This window comes from Leptosomus discolor, chromosome 25, assembly GCF_034619465.1.
Source record: "Leptosomus discolor isolate bLepDis1 chromosome 25, bLepDis1.hap2, whole genome shotgun sequence".
Lineage (NCBI taxonomy): Eukaryota > Metazoa > Chordata > Aves > Leptosomiformes > Leptosomidae > Leptosomus > Leptosomus discolor.
Window position 1 is genome coordinate 4,818,708 of NC_141415.1, and position 25,704 is coordinate 4,844,411.

A 25,704-nucleotide genomic window follows, 5' to 3' on the forward strand; every position below is an offset into this window, starting at 1 on the left:
CAGGAGCTCTTCTTTCCCTGCGCAGGTCAGTCGGTTGCTGATTTTAGGAGGTGCAAACGTGAATTATCGGACCGAAGTTCTGAACAACGCTCCCATTTTGTGTGTCCAATCTCACCTGGGTTACACCGAGATGGTGGCTTTGCTCTTGGAGTTTGGGGCCAACGTAGACGCCGCTTCAGAAAGTGGCCTGACCCCCCTCGGCTATGCGGCTGCTGCTGGATTTCTAAGTATCGTTGTGCTGCTGTGCAAGAAACGGGCCAAGGTAAAGTGACCACATTCCTCTAAAAGCTGATTTAAACTATTCTGTGTTTACACAAAGCAGGGCACAAGGTGCAGGCAGGATACGTAACGCTCACTAAGGAATGTTCTCCAGCAGATGAAGCCAGGATGCTGCTGTGGAGGGTTGGCTTTTCTGCTAAAATGCCGTGGCTTTGAAAATCTCGCATTGACACCAAAGCTGAGTAACTCCTGAGAGTCTGTCATTAGTGTTCTGGAATTCAGGTCTGAGGTAGGAACTGTCACGCTGCGCTGGTGGCCTGCGGAAGGATGTTCTGGAGAAGTCCTTGAACCTCGCGAGGTTAAAATGGCAACGTTGCTTTTGCAGCGTGGAGCATTCTTTAAATATCTCCTTGAGACACATTTTCCAAAAACTTCTGTCAGGCTTGTCCTAGAAAAATACCCTTTGTTTAGCTTTGTGGTGAGTGTTTGGAGTTTTAATTGTATATAATGAGTCAAGTTTAAATATTTTGTTGAAGAAGAAAATTGTGCTGATTTTTGAAGTGGAGCCTCCTGGAAACAATTTGTGGTTTCTCTATATGTTTAGCTTCAGTTCAAAAAGCAAAATATGGGTTTGTATAGTTTTGGTATGAAAGTTGGGATGCCTGAGGGACCCGTTTAGATCTTGCCGTGTTGTCTGTAATAATGCGACAACAGTATAAAGGAAAAACAAAAGAATTCTGCTTTTGTTGAGATATTTTGAGAGAGTCGGATGACTCCCTGACACTCGTTGGAAAGAAACAGCATTTCGTCTCCGAGAACAGGAGTATTTGGGCTACACGATGCAATGCAGGAGTCCTGCCGCTCATAGCTTTCCTTGAGGATCCCTGTCTGTATTGAGGAAATACCCCGAAACCAGCTGGGTTTAGTTTGAAGGCTGAGGGGTTTGTTTCTGGCATAGAAACCTGCAACACTGATTGCTGCCAAAGTTGAGAAATATTCGTATATTTATTAATATTAATGTATTATGAGAGATATTTCTCCTATGTATTATATTACTATAATTAATATTAGTAGGATATATTAATACAATAATTGTTACTTATAATTATGAGAAAAGAAAACTAGTATGTTGCAGAGCACTGTTGGGGTTAACCAGCAGGAGGACAGTAGCTGAGCTGCCTGTCCTGTTTTCTCCAAGTTACTGGTGTTGGGACAGGACCTACAAATCCCAGCTGATGTATTCAGGCATCGAGTGACAACCATGCCCAGTCCTGAAAAGCCAACCAAATAAGTTCCTGCAGGGCTGCCAAGCGCGATCTCTGTTTCCTATTGACTTCTGCCTGCGTTTGGTTCACGTTGTGCAGGCTGAGGCACTTCTGTGTCGCTCAAAAGAAATGGTATCTGGAAAACAAGCTGGTTTTCCTGTTGTGGATTTGGATGAAGGAGATGATACCAGTGTGTATGATTTCAGTCTGCAAGAAAACACGGTTGCTGGACTTCAGGACACAAAGGGGAAAATGCTTTTGCAGCCTCCGAGTCTGAAGAAAACTGAAGAAGGCTAAAAATAATGGTAACTTACCCAAAGCAAACACTTGTGGCCAAGAGGATGCCTAAGCCTGGGGCAGAGTTGCTTTGGGAATGGCTGTTTTCCGGTTGTGGAAGGGAGAGTTTACCAGAAAAATGCACATTTTGCACATGTGGCATTATTTTGAAACCATGGCTGGAAACTCTGAAGAAACAAAGATGTTTTGCCCGTGATTTGGCTTAACTGCGTTCTGTCGTCTCTTTTCAAGGTGGATCATTTGGACAAAAACGGTCAGTGCGCTCTGGTTCACGCTGCTCTCAGAGGACACTTGGAGGTGGTGAAGTTCTTGATCCAATGCGACTGGACCATGGCTGGGCAACAGCAGGGAGTGTTTAAGAAGAGCCACGCCATCCAGCAGGCACTGATCGCTGCGGCCAGCATGGGTTACACCGAGGTAAGACCTACCAGCCCATCGCTGCCTCTGCAGGGTGGGAAACCAAGGGTTGAGTACGTTTCCTAGCCAAACGTTGATCAAAGAGGGTCTTGGAGGTGGAGTCAGTACCTCTGTCCTCTTCCTCCCCTCCCCATCCCAGAGTGGGGTTCACAGATCCCTTGGCAAACCCTGTGGTCTGGGCAGGCGTCCAAGAGCGGAAGCATAACAAGCCTTTAAGTTGTTGGAATAAACCTTTAAGCAAGGGTGGATAAACAACATGTTGCTTACGCAGCTCCTCCAGCACTGTTAGGGGGGTGTGAGACCATGTAGCTTTGGACTGCATGTTGGGGGGTGAGAAGAGCTAAAGAGCTTCCTCCTGTCATCCTGATGAAGATTTGTGATGTGGAAAATGATGGATGTTTTCATGCCGAGAAGCAGCCTTTGAGGATTTTTGCATTGGTTGATTTCTTTGCTAAATTGAGCTCCTCTCATTTACTCGAGTTTAGGTTTTGCTTTTGTTAAGCATAATCCATGAAAACATAGGTAATGTGCTCAGATCAGAGGAGCTAATTAAAGAAAGCTGGGAAATTCTTATTAGCTAAGTGACTGTGAGTTGAACCGATTAGAAGCAGATGTGACTTCAAAACCCTAAAGATCTGCAGGCCGAGGACGTAATTTGTAACAGGACACAGAACTTTCAAAATGGGAATTTCCCCCCAAATAATACTGGTCACCCTTATAATGTATACAAAGGAATTTTGGAATCATTTAATATTTCTTTTGTACCATAAAAATATTTCTTTTGTACCATTTGCTTACAGAAAATATTCCAAGTCCCTGTTTTGAGGTGCTTGCAGTCATAGGAGATGCAAGCTGACTACTACTTTGCTGTTTTTCTCCGACTTTGGTTACAAAACAAATATTTAACATGTTTCTAAAGTGATCTTAATCCCTGGTGGAGCCACACAGGAGTCCTCGCTGTGGTTACCCTGGCGTAACCATCCTGGACGTAGCTTTACGCTTTAGCCGGGCACAGAAGGCAGTGCAGGACAGCACCCGGCTGGGAGGTCAGCCGAGCGCAGGGGGGGTTGTTACACCAGGCTCACACTCTCCCATCAGGGCAGCAACATACGCACAAGGTGTCTGCTCTGGAAGTACCGTGGGCATCACTTCAACGGCATCTTCCCCGTGGGCGCTCTCCTGAGTTTCTGGTTCCCCCCTGTGCCGCTGTCGTTCCCAATGTCCCGTTTAGCACTAGAGCATCACTGGCAGGACACTCCTCACCGGAATCCCTGCTCCCCTGCGCTGGTCCCTCTCTCGGTCTGTGCCCAGAGGCAGCTGTGGGCAGTGGGGCAGGCACGGCTTCCCCCCAGGTACTCAGAAAATGCTGGTTGGAGCCTAGACCCCAGCAGACAACTGTTTCTCCTAGAATGAGAAAAACACTTTTGTCCTTCAGTCACTAAAGTAAAATCTCCATTTTCTTCTTAGCCTCTTGCTTTCTTGCATCGTATGATCCAAACACTGACATTTTCTGCCAGTTTTCAGTCAATTAAATCCTTTAATTTACCCTTTAAAGAAGGTAATTTGCTTCTCTGGGGTTTCAAGCATCCTCAGCTAGAAGAAAAAGAGTGGAAATCTTCTTAACAGTCTACTTAAAACCAGTATTTGCTAGAAAGGAGCTAATAGTTTCTGGAAGTAACTTCATCTTGGCTGGAACTTAAGGTAATGAAGAGGCAAACAATTATCGTTGCACCGTTGCGTCGCTTGTCCGTGACTCAGTTTCCCCAGCAGTAAAAGGGGATGATCATACTCACTGCACCCCACCAGGTGAGGGTGGGCACGGATGGACACATCGGTGTTTCCTCCCTGGTTACGGCAGCTGTAGCTGCAGAGGATGGTGCATCCACCGCACACGCCGGGTCAGCTGTAGCAGGACAGACGCAGTTAGAAGGAGCTGGTGCTGCAAAGGCTCATCATGTGCGGTCGTATCGAGACACACGGGGTTTTTTTGCTTGGACAGGGCAGCAGGTTCAGTGATTGATCTCTGGAAGAATATTTACTTGAGCTCAGGGTGCCGGGCAGAGACTGTTCCTTTTCCTCTGTGTATTCAGAGCAGCTCATGTTAAGATGTCAGCAGTTTATATATAACACATCCAAGTTCGTGAGCTGACATGTCATTTTGTTTTAGATCGTCTCCTACCTGCTCGATCTTCCAGAAAAAGACGAAGAGGAGGTGGAGCGAGCACAAATCAACAGCTTTGACAGCCTCTGGGGAGAGACAGGTGATTTCTGTAGAAGCTGTAGCTGCTTCTTGCATGTTTGTGTTTGTATTTATGGGCTCCCCGTCACCTGATGCACCCCTGATCTCTGGCATTGTTTTGATGAAGGGAGGACGGTCAGTTCTGATTTGATTTCAGGTGATTTACAGGTGCCAGGGTGGAGCTGGCACTCAGCTTAAGTAAAACAGAGAAGTTTGGGGGTTGAAAATCCTGAGCTTCTGCAGCTCCTGGCACTTTTCAGGAGCGTGCAGGCATGCAGCATGTCTGACATCCAGGCCACTAATTTCTCTGAAACATCTCAGGTTAAGTGAGATGGACACCAAATTCTGCTTTCTCTCTTGATATGGGGCATATTTATTGAAAGCATCTCCCTGTTTCTTTCTCTCTCCCCTTCTCTGTTACATGCAGCACCATGACTGTGAAATTATCCATTGATTTTCTGAAAACTTCTCGTTATTTAGCACCTGGTAATTAAACAAATGTCCGTTACTGCAACACTGTATTTTTGTATTGATGGGTATAATACAGAAGCCCTGCTTTGTGAACCTCTACCAAAACAAAAGCAGCCATTCACCCCTTCCACTCCACAGATACGAAATGCATTAGGATTTCCATTTCTTGAGATATTCAAACTTGCAATTGTTGGCTTTTAACTCCAATGACCTCATAAATATAATCCACTGTCTCTTGTACTCAACTCACTGATCTACTTGCATCACTGGTAATGTTCCTGTCAAGTTAATACACCAAGGTAATGTTCCTGTCTGGGTAGCAGAGCACTGATTTTGATTCTGTCGGCTTTGTTTAAAAATGACACGATCCAAGGGTACAGACAGCGGCTGGCGTGTGGCTTGGTCTTTGGTCAGATTGTTCCTGGTTAGAAGCAGGGGGGCAGGAAAAAGCTGGGTTATCATTTGCGCTGATTCGTACGCTGTACGTTTGAATACGCAGCCTTATTAGAGCCTTGTGATGAACAGAATCTATCAGAAGGTGTTGCCTGAGCTTTGAAGGATAAAGATGGAAGGAGGAGTCGTCCTGACAGGGAGCCTGGCGAGTGGCCGGGCTGCTCTGGGCCACTCATGGGGCGTTAGGGAAGGAGTCAGCTCCTGCACCCACAGGGACCTGACTGAGTAGCAAGGGCATTGTACCATTATTAGCAGAAATAAGGGCAACATATACAAATAAGGAATTTAGAAGTGCCCCTAGGGTGTCACGGGAGAAAAAAGAAATTGGATATGGAATTAGTCAAATGAAATGACTGAGCACTGGTAGTAGGACAACGGCTTTGCTGTCGGTGAGCTTGCGGTTCACGGTGGTCACGGGGCCAGAGACAGCTCATCAAAACTGTTCCCTAGTGTTTGGGTCCTGAGGGCTAGCTCATGAATAGGATGGTGGTCCGGAGCCTTCAGAGTTTGATCAAAAGCCACTGTCTCCCTGCAGTGTAACCTCATGGGCAGTGGCAGATACTACAGATAAGCTCCTTGAGTTAAGATAGTCCTGGGTCGTCTGGATGAGTGTGGCAAAGCCTGGTGTGAAGCCATAGGTGTTTTCTGAGCTGGTGTCTAACCCTGCCTGTCCCTGGAGTTCTGCCTTCGCAGGTCACGCCGTCCTGCTCTCGCCTGCTCGGCCGTGCTCTCTGGTCTGAAAGCTGAGCGCCGCATTTCTCCCTAACAAAGTCCAGCTCTTGTCTTTCCTCCTTCCTTGTGTTCTGGGCAGCTCTGCCATTCCCAGCCCGCCCATTGCCTCGAGGACTCGGCAGCAGAAGCCTTTTCCACCTCTGTTGTCCCCCTTCCCGTACCTCTCCCCCCAGCAGTGCCAACAGCTGGACTCCCATGGACGTCTGGGAGTTTCTCTAAGAGGGGTTTCTGAGTAACTGGGTTAATTGGGAATGTGGATTTGTGATTAGCAAATCGCACACAAACTGAGGAGCCGTCTCAAAGGAACACCCATGTATCCCATTAAAACTGGTGGTAGGTAAGAGGGGAAAAACGAGCCAAGCACCAAATTCAGCAGTCTTGTGTCCTGTCACGGGCAGGATGAGTTTATATAGATCTCAAGACTCCCTTTCACATTGTTTTATTATTATTTTCCAAAAAGTAAATAGCGAGTTCAGATAAATTTGAAGAGAAATGCTGGTTTCCACTTCAAAATAGCAATCTGCTCTAAAAATCTGAATCGTGTCTTGTCTGGTTTTTGATACTTGTTGCTCATGTGTCTAATCTTCCGCAGAGCAGAACTGACTGCCTGGCTTAGTGATATCAGCCTGATATCATCCAAATGGCAGTGCCAAGTTACATCATAAGTTTAGGAATTGCTGACAGCACAACTTAAAGCCAACTCCAGATGGAATATTTCCCCCTGGGACAAGACTAATATCAAAACCCAGCACAAAAGTATCTGAGTCACTTGTAATAACTCCCCAAGAGTTGGAGGTGCAAAGAACGACTCCATCAAACTGCGTTTGTCGTGCTGCCAGGCTGTGAAACAGATACACGTGCTGTATAGGAGCAATTTAGTGATTCCTTCTCCAGATAAAGTTGTTTTTTCTCTAAGAAACAGACATACTCTGCACAACAGCAGAGGCAGAATGTGCCATTGCAGATACCTGGTGTTGGAGACTGGGGCTTGTCTGACGTTGCTTGCTGACGAAGGGGGGCACGTCCACACCTGAAACTTGTGTCCCGTTTTGTTTGAGCCGTGTTTTGGGAAATGCAGCAACTGTTTTATGGCATTTATGCCAAGACTTTGTTGTTGCATGGTGAGTTGTTCTCCTGGTGTTACATCCTCATGGAAAAGCTGCAAAATGAACGTTCCTGTTTTCCAGCCCAGGATCCTGGTTGCTGCTCCTTGGCTGGGCTTGGTGGACTCACCTTGTTGAGGCTGGGCCACGGGAGCTGTATGGCAGACAGCAAAACTTCAAACAAAACCACTTCCATTTCTCTCATTTCCTCTCATCACCTTTCTTTGGCCTTTCCAATCTCCTTTCAACACACCAGGCACAGCCTTACCTTGTGTTGTGGGTCTTTTGGAGTCTAATGGCTGTTGTAAGGCACATTGGTGATGTCAGAAACAGGTTGGTAAGTCCATCTAAGGAGTGCTAAAAGGCTTAAATAAGCAGGTACTTCTGGGTTTTTTTTTCCCTGAAGTAGTTTAATTGAGCTTTTGGGCTTGGACAGTTGGACATCAGCCACAGGATAGTGCTCTGGGCTTGAGGTGACCAGCAGTGGAGCTGTTGGGGATGTCAAAAGCTGCTTTGGTTAGAAGGCTGGAGATAGAGGGGTGAGGCACCTGCAGTCAGAGCAGCAGCAGACTGTCTGGTTCATTGCAGTTAGACCACAGCAGGTTGTCTAGTCCACCCTTCTGTTCAAAGCACAGGCACTGGTGAAGTCCGGGTGTACCTTACCGAGTTGGTTTCCTAGGGTCCAGCTGGACTGAGGTCCTTTCACCCCTCGAAGGGTGTTTCCATTTCTGAGGATAGATTATGCTTAGATACCTGCATTATACAAGCTGAGCTTGGGTAGGTTTCTCTCAGCAGCAGGCAGCAAATCCAGGTCATCAGTGTGGAACCTTCCTGAAGCAGCAAGGTCTGACTGCTCAGTAGCACAGAAGCGTTTGAGCTTCCCTTGAGTTGGAGCTGCAAAGGACAGACTGGAGCCACGTTACCTGCACAGATTGCTTTCACCCTGAGGAACAGAGAGCAAAAGACATGTCCAGGTAGAGTGGGTTGCAAGGCAGAGTGAAGAAGGGGATGGCCATGGATCAAATTATCCTGTTTCAGTAAAGGCTTTTCCAAAGAACGTTTCGTGGTGAACACCAAACACCTGAGTCATTTACAGTATTGTCATTGTTGCAAACCTAAGTCAGTTTGACGTGAAATACCTCAAATTAACCTGCAACATTTCAAGTGCAGGCAGGTTTTGAAATAGAACCCAAAAGCCCTGCATACCAGTCCCTCTGCTGTGCACATTACACACAGTCCTCCTTCTATATTTGTAGCTTACGTTTAAAACCCACATGGATCTGATTATAGATTTTGCAGTATGTTCTGCTTGTGGCAGCGAGATGATTTTTCTTTTAACTCTTGGTGTCTCTCAGTCCCAAGAGGAGAAAACTCAACCATAATGTGGAACAGAATAGAAAATTAATTAAATCCCCCAACATTAACAGTATTGCAGTTGGAAACCCATCAACACCTCGTAATCAGCCATCCCACAGAAATGTACTTCAAAGAAAAAACAAGCTACGTCAGTTAGAAATAGACTCCCACCTTCTGCTCAAACTCCTGCTAGAAGCAGCCGAGCGTCGAGCCAGCGGAGCTGCGCTGAAGTGCACAGAAAGTTAAGGAGAGGAGGGAGGAACCGAAAAGTCTAAAATTAATACCAAAGACGAGTCAAAGGCAGGTCCTGCACTTGGAACTATTTTCAGATTGAATGTGTCTTTTCTAACCCAACCATACTTTCTGAGTTCACAGGGCGCATTTTGTCAGGGAAAGAGCTGTCAGGTGTTACTTCTACCCACCTGTAGTATTGTGGGCATCTGTAATACTGGAAACGAGAGACGATTTTGATTTTGCACAAAGACTCTTGCTGGTAGGATCAGTCCTGGCCACAAACAAAGCCCAGAATTAGTGTTTTTCTAGAAGAACGGGTGAACGTATTCATACCACTTTTGCTTTCCAACTGTTTCCCTGGTTTCAAAGATCTACAGGCTAAAGTCGGATATTAAAAATAAAAGTCCTCCATCCGAATTACACTGCTCTGTGCTTGTTCGGACAGAGGAAAGCCACAAATCTGACAGACATCCAGTGGGTGGCAGTGGTCTGTCAGTGCTGCCAGCTTGATCCCTCACTTGCTGTCTCATAGTCATGGTGGAAGGAGTCAAGGACAGGTTGCAGAAGGTCTTGTCAAGACAGACATACCCAAAGACCTGTGTTTTCTCTGGACATTGTGCCCCTACTGAGACACACTCAGTCTTGCAGCCTGTAGCTTTTGCAGTAGGGAAAGCTGCAGGAGGCACAGGGGAAACGGTGAAGGTTTCACGTGACAAGGCTCTACATTTCTTTGCAGCAGCACCGTGAACCTCAGTCACACGTGCTGGTAGATCGTTTTACGCTTACTGCGGTTCTCGTACGGTTTCACTGCGACTTGCAGAAGGTAATGAAAGCTGATTGTCCCAGTCAGCCCCTTTCCATAACGTTACAAGATCTTTTCATGAAAGAGTTGATCTCCAAAGTAAACTAAAAAGACAAGTAAGAGCTAGAACTGTCCTGATCCAACCCATTTTCTTTGTTCATTTTGCCTGTCGTGAGCTGTGTTTGGCATTTCAGGCACCACCGCTTTGGTACCCATCAGAAAGACCTATCTCCAGGTAGGAAAAAACTCAGCAGAGAGTGTGGCTCTTTCCCTTCACTGGTTTTCTCTCTCCTCCAGCTCTGACGGCGGCGGCCGGGCGCGGGAAGCTGGAGGTCTGCCGGCTCCTCCTGGAGCAGGGCGCTGCGGTGGCGCAGCCCAACCGCCGCGGGGTCGTTCCGCTCTTCAGCGCCGTGAGACAGGGCCACTGGCAGGTGAGCGGGTTCCTCGTGCCACCGGGATGGTTGGAAATGTAGGGTCAGGCCATCCCTTCCGTCTTGCTGAAATACGGGTGAAGAAGACAAACCCCTACTCTTCTGGGGAATGGTCGGAGTGAGACGTGATATTGAGGCTTCAAACACCCTGAGCTCTTGCTGGCTTTTCCTTTTGCTTAAGTATTGTGTTATCTCACCGTTTGGGAAGAAAATGGGATGCTCTTGACTTAAAAGGTCGTTTTTCCTGTCCTTACACCTCCATTGCTTCTCCCATGCCCTAATCTTGCAGCAGTAATCCCGGAGGGCACCATGCCTTGGGGGGTGAGGTTTCAAGACATGGGGACCACTCTGCTCTTCCTTGGCTCTGGTTTCTTTCCAGCCGTGTCTCTACGTGCGACGTGTGTTCCCAGCTGGGTCTCTACATACAACGTGTGTTCTCGCTTGGTGTGTTGCAGATTGTAGATCTCTTGCTCACACACGGCGCTGATGTGAACATGGCAGACAAGCAGGGGCGGACACCGCTGATGATGGCTGCATCTGAAGGACATCTGGGCACCGTGGAGTTTCTGCTTGCACAAGGTTAGAGCACGTGTCTGGAAGTGTGTTGGAGACCAGCCGCGGCAAATCCCACCGCACTGTCTCCTGCACAGCTGGAGTTTGTAGTGTTGAGGTGGGGATTGTAATCCCACTGTTGGATCGGGCGGTGGGAGAGGTTCTCAGCACTGTATGCAGCTTATTGGAGAACAAGACTAGTCATGGTGTTAGTCTTGGCTGTCCATTTTGTTGTCTGTGTTTGGTGCTCACAGCCTCAAAACCACTCATTTGAGTTAGAAATAAAATAACCTATCACAGGTGCATTGAGCCTTGAGTGAAGAATAGGCACTTGAACCACGCTTGGAGCTTTGCTCTTAGGGAAAAAAAAAATCAACAAGCAACGTGATCGAACCATCAACATCGCCGTGGAAAAGGCAGGCAAGACTCAACCACAGGACTAGAGTTTGAGATGCAGTCTAACACTTCCATTTTTAGTGCTAGTATTGTTGCCCACGTTTTTGATGCCAACATCAGCAGGAGGATACGGCCCCGACGCAGGCAAGGGTTTGGTGTATTTGTTGAAAACAAAACAGAACTGTTTTGAAGTTAGTCTGCTCTTCAGCTTTGCACTCACAGATTCACTTTGCTCAGTGCTTTCTTAGTGTCTAATAACTCTCCTTCACGAGGAGTTACTCAGTCAACAGGAACATGTTTCAGTTTTACTCATTTCTGCTGTACATGCTTGAGGTGAGTCAGAACGACACGCTGCCTGCAACCTGTGTGAACACGATTCTTTCTTATTTCTGTAGTTCCTTAGAGACTAATTTTGTTTTTTTTTACTTTGACAAATAGCCAATGTTTCGTTGCTTGGTTTGGGTAATTTTCCATTATTTTTTGGCTAGAAATAGCATTTAATTCTTGTATTGTTATTTGATATTTTTATTTCAGGTAAGATCCCTCTTTGGGAAGGGATATTTTCTTCCTGTCGTAAGTGACTCTGTCTGACCTCTTAGCCAAAATGTGAGACACTTGAATGTTTAACATAATAGTTTTAAGAACATTTTTTCACTGTAAAATTGCCAGGCTTCCAAGAACAACTTTCTCATTGCCTGTCTGTCTATCCTGAGCCACAAACCAGTGGGATCCTTGCTGTTCAGTGCTGTAACTCACATAGGGATGTGACAAAGGCATGAGTTTCTTATGAATTAATTCTTTTCAGATGGCCTGTTATTTTAAAAATTTCAAATTAACACTCTCTGTTTGAGTTGTAATGTGGTCCCTTTTGCAGCTTGACCAAATCTGTGTAAAAGGCTTAAAATAAGTGATTTTTTTTTTGCCAGACTTGAGAACTGTGCATATTAAGACTGACTGGTTCCATGGAGGATGAAAATACCAGATAATCTGACCTTGGCTATGGGCTCACCAGCAAATGCACATAATGTTTCCCTGGCTCTTTGGACACTGAGAGCCCAAGAAGTCAAAAATGTGATATTTTTTTTTTACTTTAAAAGGTCTGTTCTTCTAAATAGCTTAATAAACTCCCCTAAATATGCTATGGCACATGGTCCTGAAAAGTTATCCCAAGCCTGGGCAGAGTACAGTGATATATGGTATATTTTAATTAAAATGGCTTTGACAATCCTGTTCAATGTTTCATTAAAATCAAAGTGTGTGAATCATAAGCCATGAGCATTAATTAGTGTGTTGCAAAGCAAATCTCATTTGACTGTGCTTGATTAACACAGTCAGCATTTGTAAACAATTGTTATTAACAGAGTTGTGGTCATCAATCAATTCCAAATTTTTAAGAGTTACCTGCTGCTCTCGCTTAACACCCAGAAGTAATGGACATGTGAACAGTGAATTAATCCTTCCTGGCAGCAGCTCTGCTAAAGCTGATGTTTGTACGGCTCTGTGTTACACAAAGGGAAATAATTCTTGATACTCGTTCCGTTTGGAGAGAGCTTGATTCTGAATCTCATTTTCCTGCAGAAATCAATCCCTCGATGTTTTTGCTACCTTCGGGTACATGGTACGTGTGGATGCTGCTCCCGGCTGTCTGTCTTGTGGCTCTGACACACGACGCTGAGCCTCGTCCCCCTGGGGGGGTGACCCTGCCTGGGTGCTACAGCTTTGCATGCATCCACTGTACAGAAAGGATCCGACCGTCCTGGCCGCTCCCTGCTTCTTTCTGATGCTCCGAGTGTCAGCCGTTTCTTTGTTTCTCTAGCTGGCTCATTGATGGCTGCCCACTGGATAACGTTAAAGCATAAACTCTTGCATTTAGCCAGTTAATTTTTTTAGGGAAGGAGCAGCCCAGCTCTTCTCAGAAGCAAGCTGGATTTACCCAGACAAAGTCTTTCCCGCTGCAACAGGGATCGATCCCATAAGGTCACCTCAAGCCACTTGCCCTCGAAACCATCAGTTTGTTTCATGTCTGACTGCTTTAATGCAGAGTAGGTCAGAGATCGCCCAAGGAGCAAAAGATGCCTTCAGAGTCAAGCAGAGGTTCTGCTGGGAGCCACGGCTGCCTTGGGAGCTCGGCGCTTCCGCAGAGGTCGTGCCCAGCCTGCCTCGGAGCAGCGTTTTGGCATTTCTGAAGCGGTGTGCTTTGTCCGCTCACTTAGACCTTCAGCTTACATCGCGGCAGCAATACCCTGAAGTCTCTGCCCCTCTGGTACGGTGTGTCTCTTCCACTGGGCTGGGAAAAGAGTGGGAAGGTTGAGTGATGACGTGGCTTTCCAGCCTTCCCTCTTATTACAGGAGCTTTCTCATCTGCTCCAGAAGAGTCAAAGAGGGAAAACACAAGAGGAAACTTCAATGGTTTAATTTCAGGAAAGTTGGTACAAATAAGGAGTGAAATGAGGCTTTATCCTGCTTTGCTGAGCAAAAGTTGGCCTTGGGTCAGTTGAGGATCATCTGGAGGGCTTTCACAGGATTTCCGAAGGGTTCCTGGGTGCAGTGTGGGCACGTGAAAGAAGGCTAGCAAGGTGTTGGGAGCTTATGTTGTCATCCTTTAGCTTGTACATCTGAGCCGCCTTGCAGCTGGCGTCCCTCCTTGGCACACCAGATTGCCCCAGACATCGTTTGCCACCTCCCTCGCTGGCACACCACGCTGCAGCTGGGAGGCACGCAGCGAGCAGGCTGCTGCAGCTGTGCTTCAGCGCTCTGGGCAGAGGTTTCTGAGCATACCCCGAGCAAATGTTCCTGTGTTGTGCTCCTCCGCAAACAAAAAGTTGGTGCAAGCTGGAAGACTGATCGGTTTGCTGTCGTCTGGGCAGTGTGTGCTACCCGGGGGATGTCAGCTGGGATGAAGAGGAAGGTTCAGGAAATTACTCCTGCACTTGCTGAGCTTTTTGGAGCCGGTGGAGATCCCACGCTGGGCGGTTTAGAGTTTATTTACAGGCGAAAAATACTGCAGCAGCAATTCATCCCACCCTGCCGGCAGGAGCATCACACAGGTAGTCACAATTCCTCACAGGAGCAGAGCTGATACGGATCTCTTCTGCACGCTCAAGAGCCAGAGCCCTGCCTGTGCCATGGCAACAGGAGTTGTCTTTATGCCATGAAGAGGAGTGTTCACTTAATACTGCTGTTCAGATCTCATATGCGTATCCATATGCCGTATGAAGCAATAGTGACCCATTGGTATGGCAGCGCGATTTCTTCGTCCAAGAAAATGTCAAGTCCCTCTCTCCTTGGCTTGCAGTTGGCAGTAGTTTATCCCACAACGTTGTATTTGTATTGGGTAAAGTTCAGGGAGAAATACTGCTGGAAATCGTGTCGATTTGGGTAAAGGGGAGAGGAGTGAAGAGGGGAAAATATGTAGATTTTTAGAAGAACTGGTATGAATTGACTTAGTTCCCCTTGGGATGCCATGACCTGCTGAAACAGCAAAATGGCCTTCGTCACACAGGCTGGAATGGGTTTGGATTTAAAAAAAAAAAAAAAAAGAAAAGGGGGGGGGGGGGGGGGGGAATGTTGAAAGATTGATGTCTCAGATGAGGGATGTCAAATCCACCCTGCTGCTCAGAAGATGTTTGCCAGGAAAGCCTACAGAGCTAGGTGCGAAAAAGTTTGCAGCTTGGTGTGAATAAACTCACTTGCCACAGTTCCTATCAGTGCACTTGAAGTTGCCGTGGAGGGTGGGACCCGCAGTGGGAGAAATGTTAATAAAGTAGTTAATAATTATGCACAGAGCTCTCTAAAAATAGGCTGTCGTCACTAAGCGGATGGCTTGTTGTATCACCGTGCTCAACAACAGAGAGCTGCTTAAGTGAACTGATGCTTGTTCTTTCAGGTGCCTCCATTTCTCTAATGGACAAGGAGGGCTTGACAGCCCTCAGCTGGGCTTGTCTGAAGGGACATCTCTCCGTGGTGCGTTCCCTGGTGGAGAACGGGGCTGCCACCGACCACGCGGATAAAAACGGACGCACTCCGCTGGACCTGGCAGCTTTTTACGGCGATGCAGAGGTGGTAAGTGGCCTGTAATACATGCAGAAGAAAACGGGCAGTTGGTGTAAAAGCCTTAAAATGGTACGGTTCAGCTTGAGGTAGCCATGAGCATATAGAGTCCTGGCCCTCCGTACGTGCAGGTGCTTCTGCAGAGGACAGCGCGTGAGGCTGGTGCACCCTCAGACCCTATCGCAGCGGGTTTAGCCCAAGCAGCAGAGCAGAGCAAGCTTGTGCTGGTTGTACATCCCCAGCAGCGCACGAAGGTCTCACCCAGGAGCAGAACCGACTGTTGGGCTTCTCGTTGCAGGTTCAGTTTCTGGTGGACCATGGGGCCATGATTGAGCACGTGGACTACAGCGGGATGCGCCCCCTCGACAGGGCGGTGGGGTGCCGCAACACCTCGGTCGTCGTCACTCTCCTGAAGAAAGGAGCAAAGATAGGTAGGGACAAGGGGACAACCCGCCGTCGGCTCGGTGCTCAGACAGGACTCGGAGCAGTGGGGCTGGCTTCCTAGAAAATACAAGCGTGACGCAGAGGCAGCCTCAGCCCCAGGGCTGCTTCGTACTCTGAAAGCAGCCGGCGAGTCATGACTGCCTTGTTCTCTCTATTAACGTGGGGAATATTTTTTTTTTTGCTGTCATATTACTTAGCAAAGTTAATCAATAAACAACTGTTTCTTTGGCAAGGTCTTTCCTCTGGTAATGCTTTTTCTATCTTTACTAGTCGGAGTCGACAAACGTACTATGTCCATGCATTGCTGTGAGCTGCTGCATTCACTTGCTCTGTGTATGCTTCCAGACCTTAGTGTTACCTGCACTGCGCCACACAGCTGCTCACGTTACGTTTTCCTGTGAAAGGGGATTTTGCTGGTGCATTGGCTTCTTTGCTGCCTGCCTCTCACAGCTGCTTTTTTCCTTTCTTTTTTTTTTTTTTTTTCACCTTCATCCATTTTTTTTTCCCCCTCTCTCCTACAACTTTTTGTTTTCTCCTTTCTTTGAAGGTTGTCAGACGTTACCGAGTCGCCCACGAGGTATATCTCATTGCTGTCAGCATCAGCTTCGATCTGATAGCTTTGTCAGCCTTGCTTTCTCCTGTTTGATTTAGCCTGCATGCGTCCCAAACACCTCTAATCTTTTAATTTACCTCACCTTCAAATAATTTTTTTAATGACTGTTGCAGAGAATAACTTGAACTCAAAAACTAACCTCCTTCCCCCAAAATGTACTGAATCTACTTATAGAGTATTGTTGACTTATTCTTCACCCGCACTAACGAGTTGTCCCCAAATTTTTGCCACCCCTTCCCTCCCAGTATTAGTCCTTGAGATAACAACTGGCTCTGCACGGGTGGACCCCTGCACAGAGCCAGCATGTCCCCAGCCCAACAGATGGCTTCAGCACCAGCAGCACATAGACGTGACCTTTCCTTTCTCATATTTTCCACCTTAATGGATTTTCTACTCTAGTATTTCACATCTTGTGAAGCTGGAAATCACAATCCACTTAAACGCCTATCGACAGTCGAACTGCAGATTTCCTAGTAGACTTCCAGAGATTTTAATTTAGAAATGCTTTTATGTAACCACTCTGATTTTTCCTTTTAAGTATGTTTTATTTCCCCCACCCCAGCTGGTTCCACAACCAGCACTGCCCTCTCGTGGAAATGGCTCCCATCATTTCCCAGACCATCGTGGTGGTGGTGATTAGGATTAGCTTTAATGACTGCAAAGGAAAACCGTTGCAGTGAGGATGACGTTAGTTGAAGTGCGAGAGGAACTGTCAGCTCAATCATTTGGAGCGCTCTGCCCTTTGACCGTGCCAAGTTGTTCTCTCCAGCAGAAATTCCCACCCCAGGATATTTTTTCCACCCAGCTTCCTACCACCCTTGCATTGTATGAGTTTTTTACCCATCATGCATCCTGTACACTACAGGTCCAGCAACATGGGCGATGGCAACCTCCAAACCAGACATCATGATCATCCTGTTGAGCAAGCTGATGGAAGAGGGAGACATGTTTTATAAGGTGAGAACAGCGGTTTTGGAAAAACTGAACAGATGCAGCTTGCAGCATAACTTTGTATGAGGTTTTGGCTGAGCAATGCTGCTGCCTTAACCCATGGCAAGTAAAAGCCAGTGCTCGCAGCGTTCCTTGTGTTGCAAACTGGTTTCGCTTAGTGGGACTGGGGAGGGGGAATTGATTGCCCAAGTCTATAATGAAGCTGAAGCAAAGCCAAGTCTCTGTCATTCTGGGTTTGAGCCAGCACTTCATTTCCTTTTTGAAAACACCAGAACCCAAGTGTTTTACAGAGATTCGGAGTGTTGATGTCATTGCATCAGATCTGGCAACGTTGTCATTACCTAGCAGGCTCACTGCTGTGGAACAAGGCAACAAGATAGTATATCCCAGAAAAGCTTGTGGAAGAAACTTCTTGCAGTGAAAATGGATTGTCAGGACACAGACAGCTTTGTCGTGTCCTTTAGCCCATGGGAGACGTTCCACCGTTACAGTTAGAGTCTTTTTTGCTCTGTGTTTATTTTAAGCAGAATTTCAAAACCTGGAGACTTGCACACACACACAAAATGTGCAAGTACAACAATGATTCACTGTTAGGCTCTAAGGGTGAAGCAGAAAATATGCAAAGCTGGCATTGTAACTGGAGTTATCTGCCAGAGATACGTGATACAGCTGAGAAACCTGAGTCTACAAGGTTTTAAAGTTTACTGTTCGTAGCTGCGAAATTTGTGTCTGGGTCATCACGAATTGCATGTGTCCTAGATCCCATTTTGCCCTCTTTCTTTCACCCTAGCTGCCATGGCTGCCCCCCCCCCCCCTCCCAGGGCGCAGATAGTGCCATCGCAAAAGTAGGTGCCCAAAATAGCAAAGATGAGTCACCCTTTGAAGGTGACTGTTGCGTCCCGATAACTATAAAAGGAACCCAGTTGACAGGCTCAGATGTAGACACCTAATTTTGAGACATCTGAAGTCCAGGGAGATGAACCTCAACCCATTTGTCCAACTTCAGAGCCACGTCAGTCCCGTAACATTTGCCTTTGCTATTGCAGAGGCTTCTCTGAGCCCCAAGAGCTCCACCCAAAGTCCCACACTTTGTGTTCTTTGCCCTCCCTGGTGCTTATTAAGCTTTGGGTGTAGGATGTTCTCCAGAAATGAGTTGCTGATCACCCAGCTCAAAAGCCCATCCATCCAGAAACCAGATGGAGTTGTATCAAGTTGACATAACACAATTCCTGCTGTGTTTCCCACTGTAGCATGACAACTCTGTACGAAGGGGGAGAACCTAACTTGTACAAGGCATCTGCATTTCCAGATCGGGTGTTCCCTTGTCCAAACATTCTGGCTTTCCATTCTAGAAAGGAGCTAAATAGCGAAGGCGTGTTACCTTAACCACCTGAAACACTCATGGGGCTGGTGAGTGTGTTCTCTGCAGTGAAGTAAACTCAACCCAGGGACGTGTTTTGACGTGTTCTTCTTCTGTTAGAAAGGTAAAGTGAAAGAGGCTGCCCAGCGCTACCAGTATGCCCTGAAAAAATTCCCCAGGGAAGGGTTTGGAGAAGACCTGAAAACCTTCCGTGAGCTGAAGGTGTCGCTCCTTCTCAACCTCTCCCGATGTCGAAGGAAAATGAACGTAAGTCTCCCCGCTCTTCGTGGCCTTAAGCGCAAGCTGCCAGCTTTCTGCCTGTGCACAGAGACGTGTCCATCCCGTAATCGTGCTTTGACCTCTGAGATCTCTCCTCTGTGTAACCCGGTTGTCCTTCACAGAGCACTGACATTTTATGATTTAAAAGAAGTAATGATTTAATATGCATTTCTGATGATTAAAAATTCATTGCTATGTTTATAGCTTTTTGAATTTTTTATTACTCCCTTTTGATGATGATGTGAATTGGGGGTGGAGGCATTTTCCAGATTTCTAGGGCAGTGGTGAGGGAGGAGCCAGGAGATGTTCTCCTTTGAATACTAATTAATTTAAAATGAAGGAGCATATGCTTAGGGGGCTAGCACTTCCCCAGGGCAGTGACTCATCCAGAAACACCCCCACATACTCCCTCTCCTCCCAGAACTGCCAGATCACTGCCACTCTCCCCGCCTCAATCTAGCAGCATCTAGCGTCCAACTCCTGCAGGATGACTGTTCTTCCAGCAGACGAGTGCCACCTCCCCCTTGCTCTGCATGCAGAGGCTTTCACCTCTACAACTTACAGTCTCCATAGACTTGAGAAGGGAAATCTCCACTGAGGCTGTGAGCCAGTGAAGATTACACTGGAGGGGAAGGGGCTTTTGTGGCACCTTAATTTCTTTAAACTGTGAGGGAGAACGATGAAAAGCAGCAAAAGTAAAATCTTAATGCTGGTGAACAAACCACACAGTTTGTAGAAAAAAGTGTGAACCTTCTGTTTAAACAAGCCAACTCGCAGCTAAGCATGTGCTTTAAGGACGAGATTTTGGGTTTATTGTTAGCTGGGGAATCCCAGGTTTTGTGATAGAAAATTTCAGAGGGTTGTAATTCCTCCTCTCCTATAGATGAGACCATAAAGGTACCTGCCTCTGGACCACACTCCCAGTTGAGTCCATAAAGCAATAGCTCTTCAGTAACTGCTGAGGAAGGTACAAACAAAGGTTTGAGCTTCCCCAGGCAGGGTGTCCAGAGAAAGCTCCAGATAGCAAGAGTTTGCCTACTGAGTTTTTGAACAAATCAGGAGTACTCTGCTGTCCTTCCTCCCAGGACTGCTCAGGGTCATAGCCCAAGTCAGCAATCCAAAGCAACGTTTGGTTGTGAAATGAAAGCCCCTCCACTGGGAAGAGCTCTCCTTCGCAAGTGCCGAGCTTCAGCTGAGCTTAGTGGTCCGTGAAGCATTCAGGACAAGGCCAGGGAGGACAGCCGGCGGGGTCTGAACCGGAGCTGATAGTCTGATCTCGTGGCACTGCCACTCGAAAGCACGCAGAGCAGTCTCCATCCCATGCCGTCACCCTCTCCCTCCCCACTCCCAAACCAGTCTCCCAAGTGAGGTGTGGGGGAGAGGCAAGGAACAGTGGAAGGGGTCGCATTGGTAGGAGACCTTTGCCAGGCAAGTCCTATTTGTAGCTACTGAGATGCCGTAGTCCCTTCATGTGCAGCTTTATTCAGCCCCTTCGAAGTATGTCAGTGTGTTGCAGAGTGGGAAGCAGAGGGCGTGGGAAAGGTTTCCTATTGCTTTCAACTATGGAAAAAAAATCCTTCATGAGATTACATTCCAGCCTCTGCGAGACCAGATGTTTCCTCAAGACTGTAGGTTGTTGGAGAGGGATTGCATGCACTTGTTGGGGACACAATCAATGAGAACGGAGCCAGTGGCACGCTGGCCTCTGTGGGTGCTGACAGCATCCGGCGTTACGAGAGGGCTTTGACTCTTTGGACGTGCCATCGTAGCTCTCTGGCTGTAAACGATGTTGAATCCATGTGAAACATTCCAGTACCATCAAGTTTTCCGTGGTACGTGCAAAAAAAAGGGTCCATATGAAGTTTGTTTTGTTCCCAAACTGTATATATTTTTATTTCTATATCTATTCAATTACTTATCTGCACACCTATTGTAATGACAGGATTTTGGAATGGCGGAGGAATTTGCTACTAAAGCACTGGAGCTGAAACCGAAATCTTACGAAGCTTACTATGCAAGAGCAAGGGCCAAACGCAGCAGCAGGTGAGGAGAGAGAGAGAGAAAAGTGCGAGGGGCTGGTCTCTTCCAGCCTGGCCGCACCGATGTAGGCGTCCACCGTGCCAAACCGAACCAGTGTCCCCATGGGAAGAAATGGCAAAGGAACATTCATTAATGAGATTACAAACCTCTCAAACTCCAAAGTAACACCCTCCCTCATTTGGTCATTTCTGGAGGCAGTTGATTGCAAACGTTTTGAGAGGTTCATCTTAGTTGAACTTTGTCTGAACATCTTACTACACTGGAAACCTTTACACCAAAGTTGGGTATTCTTTTTCAAAATACACTTTAGTTCAACCACAACTTGGACTTGAAGCAAAATGTGACTCACGGAAGCCCTGTGGCCAGTGTTATGCAAGAGGGCAGACTCATTCTTCACGGTGATGTCTTCTGGCCTTAAAATCTATTAATCTCTCTGTCCTACAGCACCTTTTGCAAGGCAGAAACTGCTGACTAGCTGTGCAGTGACTGTGCAGGCAAGCGCCGGCCGGTGAGCTTCCAGCCACAGCTTGTGCTCAGCACTGCAACCAGCTTCTAGAGAGCTGCAGCCCTGGGATCTCTCTGCATCTCAGATGGAGCCCAGAGGATTCCCTTGTTAACCTCCCTGAAGGCTAAAAGATGTGAGATTAGATTGATTTCAAAACCGATCAATGCCATTCCTAAAGGAGCGGGAGGGCTTGCTTTTGAGTCCTGTGCTCCAGGGCTGGGCGCGCTGTCGTGGCACGCGTCTTGGTTTTAACCGGCAGCCAAGGTGCCTTGCAGGGCAGTGCAGAGAACCACCAGTAGCCGGAGGTATGTCAGGTCCACCAGTGCAAACGTCGTAGCTCAGCAGACACCACCACCACCATCTGACCTTCCGTGCTGGAGGCGATGTGTGGAACCAGGCTCCTGGCCCAGCTGATGCTGCGCTGCCTGGTCCACCGGGTCTTGATGTGGGAGGTGAAGCCGTGACCTTCTGTTCTGCAGAGAAGTCCTGCTAGCTGAGCCACGCTGACCCAGTGCCTTTCCTTTAATGGTTTTCCTCTCCATTGTTTCCAAAACACTTGTAAGGAAGCTTAAGAACCAGGTTCCTTTCCAGATGGTATCAGCCTCCCCACATACAAGTGTCCTTTTCTCCCCAGGTCTCTCCAGCAGAAACTGTCACCGCTTTGGCTTTTCTTCTCTATTTCCCAGTTTATGCCCAGCAGCACCCCTGAGGACAGCACAGTCCAGGGAACAGGAGGCTTTTCCTTCCTCCGCCTGGGTTTCAATGGCTTGTGCAAAAGCTTAGGCCGGTGTTGGGAGGTGCTGGGGAGCTTCTTGCTGCGATCATCCCCCCAGATGACAAATCAGGTTCAAACAGATGGTTTTGCTCAAAAGCGAACAGTGTCCCTGTAAACGACAACCCCCTTCCCCAAACCCCCACCTCCCTTTTGCTCCTCACAGGCTGGCCTTTCCCTTGCAAAGGCTTCCCCGGGGCGGGGGGCGGGGGGCAGCTCACAGGCTCAGTTCCTTCGTTTGGAGGAAGTTAGCCAGAACCACTGCAAAATTGGAGAGACAAGCCTGGCCTAAAGCGCTGACCCGTGGGAGCCCCTGAGCTCCGGAGCCAGCCCTGACGCTGTGTGGTCTTGGCATCAGGCAGAAGTTAAATTTTCACTGGCGCAAGCGGTTGCAACTCTGTCAAAGCTGCACTTGTTTACAGTAGTGGTGAGCTTGGCTCTTAGTCACCGATGCTTTGCTTTCCCCTTTGCTAACGGAGGGGCAAAGCTCCTGGTGGTGCTGTGAGGAGTCATTAATTCGCCTGTAATGCACACTGCAGAGGACAGGCGGTTTTGGTAGTCTGGGTTGTGCCATCTCAGGACTGTGTTCCCCTCTTTTCCAGAATGGCTGGCACTGTTTTCCTTCAGTTTGGCTAAATTAAATCCAAGGGAGGCACATAAGGCAGAGTTTGAGAGATGCAGCGAGTGGTAGCAATCACAGACATCTCCCTCAGTAACACGGACAAGCCACTTAACCCTCAGGAGCCTCTGAGAACAGCTCCATTCAAATCCAGAGTAATTTCAGTTCTCATTTCTGTCCCTTTGTCAAGCAGGCAGTTTTCAGCAGCCCTGGAAGACCTGAACGAGGCCATCAAGCTGTGTCCCAACAACCGTGAGATCCAGCGGCTGCTGATGCGGGTGGAAGAGGAGTGCAGGCAGGTGCAGCAACAGCAGCAGCAGCAGCAGCAGCCGCCGCCGCTCCCGGTGGAGCCTGAACCTGAAGCCCAGCATGAAGAGCTGTATTCTGTGCAAGATATCTTTGAGGAGGAATACCTTGAGCAGGATGTAGAAAACGTTTCCATTGGCTTGCAGACAGAATCCAGGCCAAACCAAGGACTGCCCATCATCCAGAGCCCACCCCCATCCCCAGCTCACAGGGACTCAGCCTATATTTCTGGCTCACCTCTTGGCTCTCATCAGGTCTTTGATTTCAGGTCCAATAGCTCTGTGGGTTCACCAACCAGGCAAGGGTACCAGTCCACATCTCCTGCTCTGTCTCCGACGCACCAAAACTCGCATTATAGACCCAGTCCTCCACACACGTCCCCTGCTCACCAGGGCTCCTCTTACCGCTTCAGCCCACCTCCTGTCGGAAGTCAAGGGAAGGAATATCAAAGCCCACCACCTTCTCCTCTTCGCAGAGGTCCTCAGTATCGCGCCAGCCCCCCAGCAGAAAGCATGAGCGTTTATAGGTCACAGTCCGGTTCCCCGGTTCGTTATCAGCAAGAACCTAGCGGAGTCAGCCAGCTCCCCGGTAGGCCAAAGTCTCCCTTATCCAAGATGACGCAGAGGTCTTTCCAGATGCCCCAGCTCCCCGTGGCCGTGCCGCAGCAGGGGCTGAGGCTGCAGCCAGCCAAGGCGCAGATCGTGAGGAGCAACCAGCCCAGCTCAGCCGTCCATTCGAGTACTGTAATCCCAACCGGTGCTTACAGCCAGGTTGCCCACTCGATGGCCAGCAAGTACCAGTCGGCGTCAGGGGAAATGGGGGTCAGCCAGAGCAGGTTGGTCTACCAGGGCTCCATCGGGGGCATCGTCGGGGACGGCAGACCGGTGCAGCACGTTCAGGCGAGCCTCAGCGCAGGAGCGATCTGTCAGCACGGAGGGCTGGCTAAAGAAGACCTTCCGCAGAGACCGTCCTCGGCGTACAGGGGGGGGATGAGATACAGCCAGACACCTCAGATCGGGCGAAGCCAGTCCGCTTCCTACTATCCGGTGTGTCACTCAAAGCTTGACCTGGAACGTTCTTCCCTCCCCGCCAGCCAGCTGGGCTCTCCAGATGTGTCGCACCTCATAAGAAGGCCCATCACAGTTAACCCCAGCGAAATCAAGCCTCACCCGCCGACTCCAAGGCCCCTGCTCCACTCTCAGAGCGTTGGCCTCCGCTTCTCTCCTTCCAGCAATAGCATCTCCTCCACCTCCAACCTGACTCCCAACTTCCGCCCTTCTGCTTCAATTCAGCAAATGGAGATTCCTCTCAAGCCAGCTTACGACAGATCGTGCGATGAGCTTTCTCCGGTCTCTCCCACGCAGGGGGGTTACCCCAGCGAGCCGGCCCGTTCCCGGACCACGCCGTTCATGGGAATCATAGATAAAACTGCTCGGACTCAGCAGTACCCCCATCTCCATCAGCAGAACCGGACCTGGGCTGTGTCATCAGTGGACACTGTCATTAGTCCTACGTCTCCTGGCAATCTCCCCCAGCCAGAATCATTTAGCCCGCCTTCTTCGATCAGCAACATTGCCTTTTATAACAAAACCAACAATGCACAGAATGGCCATTTGCTAGAGGAAGACTATTACAGCCCCCATGGGATGCTGGCCAATGGGTCCCGGGGAGACCTCCTGGAGAGAGTCACCCAAGCCTCCTCGTATCCCGACGTCAAGGTGGCAAGGACGCTGCCTGTGGCGCAGGCCTACCAGGACAACCTGTACAGGCAGCTCTCCAGGGACTCCAGGCAAGGGCAGACATCCCCAATCAAACCAAAGAGACCATTTGTGGAGTCTAATGTGTAAAAGACGCTTGTTGGAGTAAGACCCTCATGTTTTCAGCACACACTTCCAAGCTTGATTTCCATGCATATTATTATTATTATTATTTTTATTTCTCTTTGGTAGCTACATGACCAAGTTGCTCCGGTACTTTGTGTGGTGGTCAGACAGCCATGCACGTGCTCCAGCCCTTTCGTTCCCCAGCTGACCGTGAAGCCAACATCAGCCGAGCCAGTATCGTTTGCCCAATTCCAGCTAAGTTCCCAACCCGGATACCTTAGTACGTGGTGCGGGGTGGTCCAGAAACAGCCCCTACGCAGCGGGAGGTAACCAGCTCTTTTTCAAGAGACAATCGCGTTCGATTTAAATTGGTTTCTTTTGTCTTGATGAGCTCTTACTCACTTCTGATGGGAATCCTAGCGGGAGCAGAGCAGGGATCACAGGAGCCTTCCCCAGGGCTGCATCTGCAGGTCCCTGTGCCAGCCGGGTCGTTTGGCTCTTTGCCCCCAAAGAGCAAATTGTCCACAGCGAGCGAGGGCGCGATGTGTTTAATACCCAGTAGCCATGCACAGCACCCGTCCTGCTTCATCTGATTGATAGTGTTTTAATCCGAATTGGGTTCCTTCATCATTTAATCGCGTCATCGGCCGGAAAGGGTGGGGATCACACGATGCTTCGCTGCTGTGCAGCCTGCCTGCCGGCTGCCCCAACGCTCATTTGCTCTGGGGCGTTTTACAAGCATTGAGAGATTGAAGTTGGCCCTTTGTGTGCGTTTTAACCAGGGGAATTGGCCAGAAACCTCTTGCGCGTGAGCTGGGGTTACAACTTCTTCTTCACACCGTTAGCAGACGACTGCACCTCGCACACAGCACCGCGTTGTCACCGGGACGGCTTCATGTTGGGGGTTTCATTTGGTGGGGTTTTTTCCTTGCAAGGAAAAACAAAAATCTGACTTAGAAAATGATATTCAAGGAG

At 48.4% G+C, this 25,704-nt stretch overlaps 1 protein-coding gene across 6 annotated transcripts in view; it reads left to right on the forward strand.

The window, feature by feature from the left end:
* TANC2 (tetratricopeptide repeat, ankyrin repeat and coiled-coil containing 2) overlaps window positions 1–24,753 on the forward strand; it is a 206,862-nt gene extending 182,109 nt beyond the window's left edge. For 3 of the 6 annotated variants that reach the window (XM_086477854.1, XM_086477858.1, XM_086477856.1), the window contains 12 exons: window positions 26–262; window positions 2,013–2,198; window positions 4,366–4,459; window positions 9,886–10,019; window positions 10,475–10,598; window positions 14,854–15,029; window positions 15,316–15,448; window positions 16,009–16,038; window positions 16,940–17,031; window positions 18,506–18,652; window positions 20,607–20,707; window positions 22,794–24,753. In XM_086477854.1, the coding sequence (XP_086333980.1) occupies window positions 26–262; window positions 2,013–2,198; window positions 4,366–4,459; window positions 9,886–10,019; window positions 10,475–10,598; window positions 14,854–15,029; window positions 15,316–15,448; window positions 16,009–16,038; window positions 16,940–17,031; window positions 18,506–18,652; window positions 20,607–20,707; window positions 22,794–24,753 (3,414 nt within the window). Of the gene's footprint in view, window positions 1–25; window positions 263–2,012; window positions 2,199–4,365; window positions 4,460–9,885; window positions 10,020–10,474; window positions 10,599–14,853; window positions 15,030–15,315; window positions 15,449–16,008; window positions 16,039–16,939; window positions 17,032–18,505; window positions 18,653–20,606; window positions 20,708–22,790 lie in introns of all 6 variants that reach the window. The other 3 variants (XM_086477859.1, XM_086477857.1, XM_086477855.1) reach the window with 2 other exon arrangements.
* The last annotated feature ends 951 nt before the right edge of the window (window positions 24,754–25,704 follow it).